The 8252-nt window shown below is 50.1% G+C and overlaps 1 protein-coding gene across 1 annotated transcript; it reads left to right on the top strand.

The window, feature by feature from the left end:
• The first annotated feature begins 3970 nt into the window (after positions 1-3970).
• On the top strand, positions 3971-7784 carry LOC124671978. The gene is made up of 7 exons (XM_047208289.1): positions 3971-4291; positions 4377-4483; positions 4579-5929; positions 6043-6270; positions 6363-6596; positions 6695-6957; positions 7040-7784. Exons 1-7 carry the CDS (start codon positions 3971-3973, stop codon positions 7509-7511), a joined length of 2976 nt encoding a protein of 991 aa, XP_047064245.1. The 3' UTR covers positions 7512-7784.
• The last annotated feature ends 468 nt before the right edge of the window (positions 7785-8252 follow it).

Raw genomic sequence — 8252 nt, 5'->3', positions numbered from 1 at the left:
TTGGGGTGATCGCCAGCTTGCCCAGCATGCCCATCATCTGCACCTTCACCGGTGGTGCCGCTGGGGCCTCCTTCGTGGTAATTCGGTACCCTGCCTCCAGCAAAACCCTCAGGCCAGCCACCACCGCCACGTCCCTGCGATCATCGGCCTCGATTCGGAAAGCCACCTCGATTGGCCATAGCAAGCACCGGTGGGGTGACAAGCGTCAGAGAATGGGCCGGCGGCTCACGAGACGCGTGGAACCCTAGACGTTACGTAACACCTCGAGCAAATTGAGGGATACATATCCTCTTTGTTTCAGGAAGTCTCAGATCCTGGCCCATATTGCTATACGGATCGAAAAAAGACGCAGCCATCGTATTAACTGAACCCAAATGGCCCATAGGACGACAATTTGAAAGTTTGTGCGATGGCACCCTCCGATGCGCAGATGTAGCCGGAGATCGCGCCGGTATCCTTGATCGACAATGGCGCCAGGCTACCTTCTTCTTCCTCCGGCGTTGAACTTGAATCCATTCATCCGCATTGAACTCATGCAGAAAGAAAATAGACGGCGGTAGGATCGGTGAATAGATCCTAGTTCGCTTCGGCGGTGTCTTGATCTTCCTTCTCGACGTCGAACCTGCAACAAGAGATAGCGAAGAACAACCGGGCGAAGAAGGGAATGGTGAAATACCTGATTGTAGAAGCAACGCCGCCTCACGTTGTTGTTGCCTCTTCTTCTTGCGTCGCAAAACCGCGGACAGCGCCGACGTTGCCAGTGTGCAGGCCTCCTCCGGCGGCGTCTTGCGGAACGAGGCCAAAGATCTACGTGAGACCTTAACTGGCGACAACACCTCCTCGCCGGATTCCTCATCAGAATCCTCGTCGGAAACTAGCGCCCAGAACCGCCCCCGAGTCGCCTCCAACGGCACTCCGGGAAAAAACGCTCATGAAATATTCGGTCACCTGTCCTCCTCTGATATGGGTTTTGTTTGTTCTGTCTTCTTAGTTTTCTTCCCAGCAGTAAAACCGTGCTTTTTGGCTGTAGCCCCCATTTGAATGCCAAGTAATTTTTTAAGTATTCTTGAAATATCATGGTTTCTCACAGTATTGAAGAAAGAGGTCCATATATCTTTTTGCTAGAAACTGGAGTATTTTTTCGATAAAAAGAATATATTATTAATATCAAAAGATAGAAATTACACCCAGCCTCTGTTACAATACAACACTCTAATGACAGTGCAGATGCACATAGCTAAAAAAGAGAAAATAAAACTAAGAAACAAAAGTCCCGCTACAGCATCTCAGGCCTAGCAAGAACAATACATCCACCACCAAGACAACACTTAAAATACAAACGTTTCAAAAGCGACGACTCCAAGAACGAAACAGTGCACCAGTGCCGTCGTCGCCCGACCAAAGATCTTAGGTTTTCACCCTGAAGATAGTACCCGCTCTCAAAACAATACCTCCAACAAGGACATTGCCAGGCACAACCAGTTAAGGCCAGACCTTGGATTTTCACCTTGAAAGGTAGGATTCTGAACTTCACCTGTGTTGCCGCCCCCACTTTCATACCACTGCTGCGGAGCCCAGAACACCAAGCAAATCCCTAAACATCGCGGAAATTTGAATTAGCTAGGTTTCCAATCCGGACTTCATGATATTCCCTACCGTGGACCAAAATGTCACTTGATGTCAACACAAAACAGAGCTTAGCGCCGCTCCCTCTAGAACCAAACGGTCAGAATAAAAGCATGGGTGTGCGCGACCGAATGCCACCCGATCCAGCAAACTCCAGGCAAAAGATGTAATGTTCCATTCGTCGGCGGAGCTTTCCGGAACTCATCACTCCAACCAGATCAAGAAGGACATGCCTCCTGCAGGTCTTCATCTTCGCATGAGAGAAACCGAGGATCTCTACCATTCTTGCTAGACTAGCAGCCCCCACGCCGCTAGTCACTCCCGCCGGATCATCAGAGAAGAATAAGGTGGCACGGATGTCTTGGCCGAAGCCATGTATCCTGCGTCGATTGGGGCCAAGAGGGCCCAAATCAGGCCCAGATCGCCGCCACTGCCGAACGGCTGCCGGGGTTGAAGGCCGCCATGGTCCACCCACTCCTCCATGACGACCGACGAAGTGCATCAGGCCACGGTCACCGCAGCCGTGCCGCCCAGTGTCCTCAGCAAGCGCCCCACCGCCTCTCATGAAGCGTCGCCCTGGAGCCCTCTCCACCGCTTCGTCCTTCGACTGGAGGGGCGCCGCCACCGCCACCGGAGATGGCAGCAGCGGCGGCCGGAGGGGCGGGGGATGAGGGGCCGCTGGGGTCGCGCGGAAGGGGAGCGGCAGGGGAGGGTTCGGGAGGGGAGGGTTTTCGCGTCAGCTATGCTCTACTCCTTCGCAACTGTACAGTCTACCTCCGGGATTATTGGAAGATTTGACTACTGAAGGGCTAGGCAAAAAAAAAAAACTCAGCGACACGTTTCCAACTGACCCTCGAGGGCACTCGTTCATGTTCTCACGAAGAGACATTAATGAAAACATGATCGTGGGGTATATGTTGGCTAGACACTGCAATACAATAGTTTTGGAATACTTTGGTTTAACTAAAACTAGGCTATAGTGTGTGCTTGCTAAATGCCAAGGTGTATAACTGTGCTAAATGGGGAGTATTAGAAGAGCCAATTCTGAAAACGAAATGGAACAGTAAGAGCATCTCCAGCCCCATCCCCAAAAGGGATTTGGAGCACGTCGGATAAAAAAACATTTCTAGCTGTGTGCCCCAAAGTCTCTTTTTGTCCGGCGCGGCCGATACGGTGCTCAGTGCCCCGAGCCCGTCCCCGCCACACAGGGGACGCTCCGGGCGCGCCGGACACAACGAAAAGCGAGGCGAGGAGTGGCGGGACCGATGCGTCAGCGGCACATTGAAGTTTAACCTAACTGTCACCTACCTGGCGACGAAAGTTTTTGGCGCGTAGCGATGGTGCAGTTTCCGCAGAGACGTAGCGAAGAGTCTCGTCGCGCCTAGCTCTGCATGTCAGCGTTAATGAGCGCCACCGCTCCCCCGCCTCCCTCCGGCCTATAAAAAGGGTCGCTCTCGCATCGTCCCTCACACAGAAACCCTAGCGCTTCTCTCCCCAACCCTAGCCGCCACCATCTCAAGAGTTGACGCCATGTCTGGTAGAGGCGGAGGACGAGCTCGCGGCCATGGTCGTGGTCGTGGTCGTGGCCGCGGCAGAGTTGCACGCTCGCCGTCGCCTGCGACGCCGTCGTCTTCATCGTTGGACATGCAGGAGGAGGAGCGGCAAGTGTTGTTCGAGTTCGACGTCGTCCTCAAGGGCGACCCACTTGGCATCCAGAGACTGCTGGACGTGATCTTCGACGCGCGCGGCAAGATGTACCTCCACATCGGCTGGAAAAAGTTCGCGCGCTACCACCACCTCGAAGCAGGCTTCGTGCTCACATTTTCCACCTTGGCGAGGGGGACATGAGCGTCAAGGTGTTCGATGAGATACGCTACTGCCGGCACTACCACGACAACGACGACGACTGAGTGTTATTTCTTCGCAGCGAAAATAGGAGAACTCCAGACCGAACCCGAGACCGAAGAGGCAGAGCCGCCGGTGACGGTGAGGGGCAATTGGGTGAACCGAGCCTCCGAAAAAACGGCGCGAGCAGCTGGGGCCCTCCAACCGCCGAACCGTCCCGAACACCCCTCTCCCTATCCGTCCCGGTCCCGGCTTTCATCGTCCGATCTCCTTCACGATTCGGGAAGAAGCAGACTCCCATCGGGGGCGCTCGGTACTTGCACCTAGTATATAGCGCCACGCGTGGCGCGCCCAGGACGACCGAACTCGAGCGAGAAGAGAGAGGCGAAAAAGGGGAGAGAAAGGAAGAACAAGTGGAAGGAGTAGAGCAGCGGAACAAGCGAGGTTTCTTTCGATTCGCCGTTCGAGGTTGATCGGCGAGGATTTGATCGGGGCGGTGATGGGGGTGAGGGAGCCGGTGGCGATGGAGATACCGCTGGAGGAGGGCGCGGTGAATGCAGATATTGAGAGGCGGGCCGCACTGAAGGAGAGAGCCGCACTGAAGGCAACATCTGATAGCAAGCACATAGAGCAGGTGCGATCTGCTATACTGCGAAAGCGTGCTGCAGCTGAGAAGAAACGGCTGGCATTGTTAGAAGCTGAGAAGAAGAAGGCTCATGCTCGGCTTGCGCATGTTCAGCGGGCAGTCGAGACCGTGTGCAGCCAGAGAGAAACAGAGAGGATTAAACTGAAAGAACATCTGGATAGCAAACTTCAGAGGGTATGTTTTCTCATACATATGCTGATTTTACAATTTTGGTTGCTCTACTCTGCTTCTTACCTGATTTGTTATCTTATTGAAACAGGCGAAGAGGAAGAGAGCTGAGTACTTGAAGCAGCGCGGAAGTCCTCGCAGTTCTGCCCATGCCGATTACATCAAGCATGCAGATTTCCTTTCAAGAAAGCTGGCGAGGTATTAATGCCATACTCAACATGAATATAAGTAGTTTATTATATCTGCATGTTTCGAGTTGATTAAAGTTGTTTATTCTCATCGATGTACTACAGATGCTGGAGAAATTTTGTGAAGTCCCAGAAGACAACACATGCCTTGGTTCAAGCTTACGATGCCTTGGGAATTAATGAAAAATCTGTCAAGTCAATGCCATTTGAGGAATTAGCTATGTCGATAGAATCTCCCGCAGCTCTTGGGGCCACCAAAGCATTACTTGACCGGTTGGAGAAAAGGCTGATTGTAGGTTCGTCAACCGCGGAAAATATTGACCATCTACTGAAGCGCCTTGTGTCTCCAAAGAGAAAGACACCTCAGAGTAGAACAAGGGTTGCAGCAAAAAGGCCAGCAAGAACTTCTGAACCAAGCAGGCCGTCGAGGTACTCACCGAGGGTGGTACTCTGTGCTTACATGATCCTGGCTCATCCTGGTGCTGTTTTAAGTGGACAAGGTGAGCAAGAGAAACTTCTGATGGAGTCGGCAGCAAACTTTGTCAGGGAGTTTGAGCTGTTGGTTAAGACAGTACTTGAGGGACCAGGAAGAGCCTCAAGGCACCCATCCCTTGATACTGATGCTGCTGAATCATCCAGTTGCCAGATGCCTTCTCATGTTACTGGTCAGAGTAAATTCAGGACACAGTTGGTTAGTTTTGACAAAGCGTGGTGCAGTTATCTTTACCGCTTTGTGGTGTGGAAAGTAAAAGATGCAAGATCACTGGAGGGTGATCTTGTTAGGGCTGCATGCAAGCTTGAGCTATCAATGATGCAAACATGCAAGTTAACATCAGATGGGCAGTCACAAGACCTTACCCATGATATGAAGGCGATTCAGAATCAGGTCACTGACGACCAAAAACTCCTCAGAGAGAAGGTTCAGCATCTGAGTGGTGATGCAGGCATTGAGCGTATGAACTCTGCTCTCTCAGATATGAGGTCGAAGTTCTTTGAAGCGAAGGAGAATGGAAGTCAATTGGCAACACCGGTTGCAAATGTATCAACGCCTCTGAGTATTAATCCGTCTGGGCAGCTCCCACCTGCTGATGTTAATGTCAGTTCCAAGGCAGATGCAGGAGGGTTTGGAGCTCCTTCAGCAAGCAGTACATCACCAGTGAGTTTGCCGACAGATAATGAGCAAATGGTCAATGAGATGCTTCATGAGAACGGTGGTGCATTTGCTGTCAACTCTGATGATGCCAGTACCATCGAGAAGGATTTCCAAGCTAGAGTGAGAGAAACCATGGAGAAAGCTTTCTGGGATGTTGTTACTGACTCAATGAAAGGAGACAAACCTGACTACAGCCAACTTATCAACCTGGTAAAGGAAGTGAGGGATTCGTTGCACGATTTGGCTCCCAAGGGATGGAAGGAGGAAATCCTGGGGAACATTGACGTCGAAATTTTGACTCAGGTAAATATCCCATGCTATGCACACAAATATTTGTTGGTTAAGTTTGCTGTGAGCTTGCTTATTTATTTTGAACTCATGAAATTTTGACATTATTTTTTCCTTTACAAATGAAGGTACTTGAGTCAGGTTCCCAGGACACGCAATACCTGGGGCAGATTATGCATTACTCCCTGGATATGGTTAGAAAACTATCTGCTGCTGCAAAGGAGGATGAGATGAAGAAAAGTCATGACAAATTATTGAGCGAGTTGGCTGCAAGTTCTGAAGTTAATGGCAATGGTGTCAGCTCGTTTGTTATTGCTGTCATCAAGGGCCTGCGTTTCACTCTGGAGGAAATAAAGGTATGTTCTGCGTTAAGACATTAAATTAATCCTACAATTAACTGCACTTGTTCTTATGCTGCGAGAGTTCTAACATTTTTCTGTAAAAACAGGAACTGCAAGCAGAAGTGAGCAAGGCACGTATTCAGATGATGCAACCTATGATAAAAGGCTCTGCTGGAGTGGAGTACCTGCAGAAGGCTTTCGGAGATCGCTATGGACCTCCTGCCAGTGCATCAGCTTCCCTCCCTGCTACTCTGCAATGGGTTTCAGCATCAAAGAATATGGTGGATGCAGAATGGAGTGAACATCTGGGCTCTCTTTCAGTTCTGCCAGCAGCGGATCATGTAAGTTTCTAACAATGCACCGCCTTAACTTCAGCAGCATAGCAGCGATTTGTTGTTATCTGGTTCCTGGCACTAACTAATTTAATCCTTGGTGGCAGGCTCAGCCCCTTGTTACAGTGCTCCGAGCTGGCCATGGAGCTCCAGGGGGACAAACTGCTTCCTTGTCTGCAGCAGGTAGTTCAGGTTTACCAGAGTGCACAGGAGAAAAGGTTGACAAGCTGGTGAGGATTGGCTTGCTGCAGCTTATTGGTGGTATGGAGGGGTTGCAATTGCAGTCAACTCCTGAGAGCTTCCATCTCAACTTTATGAGATTGAGGGCCGTCCAGGGCCAATTCCAAGGAGTGATTGTGATGGCTACAAGGTAACCTATACTACCTCTGTATTTTTGGTCGGTGTTTGAAAACTTGATCAGTGTGTACTGACTGAATTTACTGTTTGTGCAGCATGCTCGTCCTGCGCCAAGTCTTGATGAGTGAGAATCCTAAGATAACTCCCTTAGAGCTGGAGAACATCATCTCAGAACTCTTCGGCACTCTGGTGAAGCTGCTGGACAACTCCCGCGAGGCAGGCACCGAAGACATCGTGGAGGCGATGATGAGCTCATCGGCCTCAGCTGGCACTTCATCAGATGAGAAGATCCAGAGCAGGAGGCAGATAATAACCCGGGTGTTCCTTAAGAGCCTCCAGGCCGACGATGTGGTCTTCAAGAAGGTCTCCCGGGCTGTCCACTGCGCCTTCCGCGGCGTCGTCCTCGGCGGCAGCGGCCTCAAGGGCCAGAAGCTGGCAGAGGCGGCCCTGCGCCGCGTCGGTGCGGGGAAACTCGTTGACCGGGTGGTGAAGGCCGCCGAAGTGCTGATCAGGGTGGCGACTGTCTCGGAGAAGGTCCATGGCCCGTGGTACAAAGCGCTCGCCTGAATATGATTAGTCTGGTTGCTTGTGAATACGCACGATGGGGTGTAAATTGTTATCCCACTGGATTGGCACTGCTGTACAGCGATTATATAGGTGTTGCTTAGTAGGTTAGTTTAAGGAATTCTTGGTTCAGGGCGAATATGGATGTCCCTGCACTAGGATTTAGTCAGGGTTCAGAGATGCTCAATTGCACATCTGAGGCCCCTGTGTCATGTGGATGATGGGGCGGTCGCTCTAATAGAACGAAATAATGTGATGAATTGTCTATGCTGTAAATATATCGTTAATAGCATATTATTAGTTCTCTGTGCAGGTACTTCGTTTGTTTGAGCAGTGCGAGTTAAATCTGAATTACTCCTTTGAATTACTCCCTTCGATCCAAATTTGTCTATGTACGGATGCGTCTGTTAACTAGATATATCCATATTTAAATAAAATGAAATAAAATAAATTGGATTGAACGGAGTACTTATATTCTGATGAACATGAGGGCTTAGTGGCGTATTTCAGATTTGCAGGTGCGGCTGGTCACCTGTCCTCCTGTGATATGGGTTTTGTTTGTTCTGTCTTCTTAGTTTTCTTCCTAGCAGTAAAATCGTGCCTTTTAGCTGTAGCCCCCATTTGAATGCCAAGTAATTTTTAAGTATTCTTGAAATATCATGGTTTCTCACAGTATTGAAGAAAGAGATCCGTATATCTTTTTTCTAAAAATTGGAGTATTTTTTGATAAAAAAATATATTATT

Source organism: Lolium rigidum, chromosome 7 (genome assembly GCF_022539505.1).
Source record: "Lolium rigidum isolate FL_2022 chromosome 7, APGP_CSIRO_Lrig_0.1, whole genome shotgun sequence".
Taxonomy (NCBI): domain Eukaryota; kingdom Viridiplantae; phylum Streptophyta; class Magnoliopsida; order Poales; family Poaceae; genus Lolium; species Lolium rigidum.
This window is presented reverse-complemented; position numbering and strand designations above follow the sequence as displayed.

Excerpts from the sequence above, each read along its gene's own strand:
- LOC124671978 (XM_047208289.1), top strand. The coding sequence starts at position 3,971 with ATGGGGGTGAGGGAGCCGGTGGCGATGGAGATACCGCTGGAGGAGGGC. Across the intron at positions 4,484-4,578 it reads CTTTCAAGAAAGCTGGCGAG|ATGCTGGAGAAATTTTGTGA; the intron begins GTATTAATGCCA and ends GATGTACTACAG. Across the intron at positions 6,271-6,362 it reads TCACTCTGGAGGAAATAAAG|GAACTGCAAGCAGAAGTGAG; the intron begins GTATGTTCTGCG and ends CTGTAAAAACAG.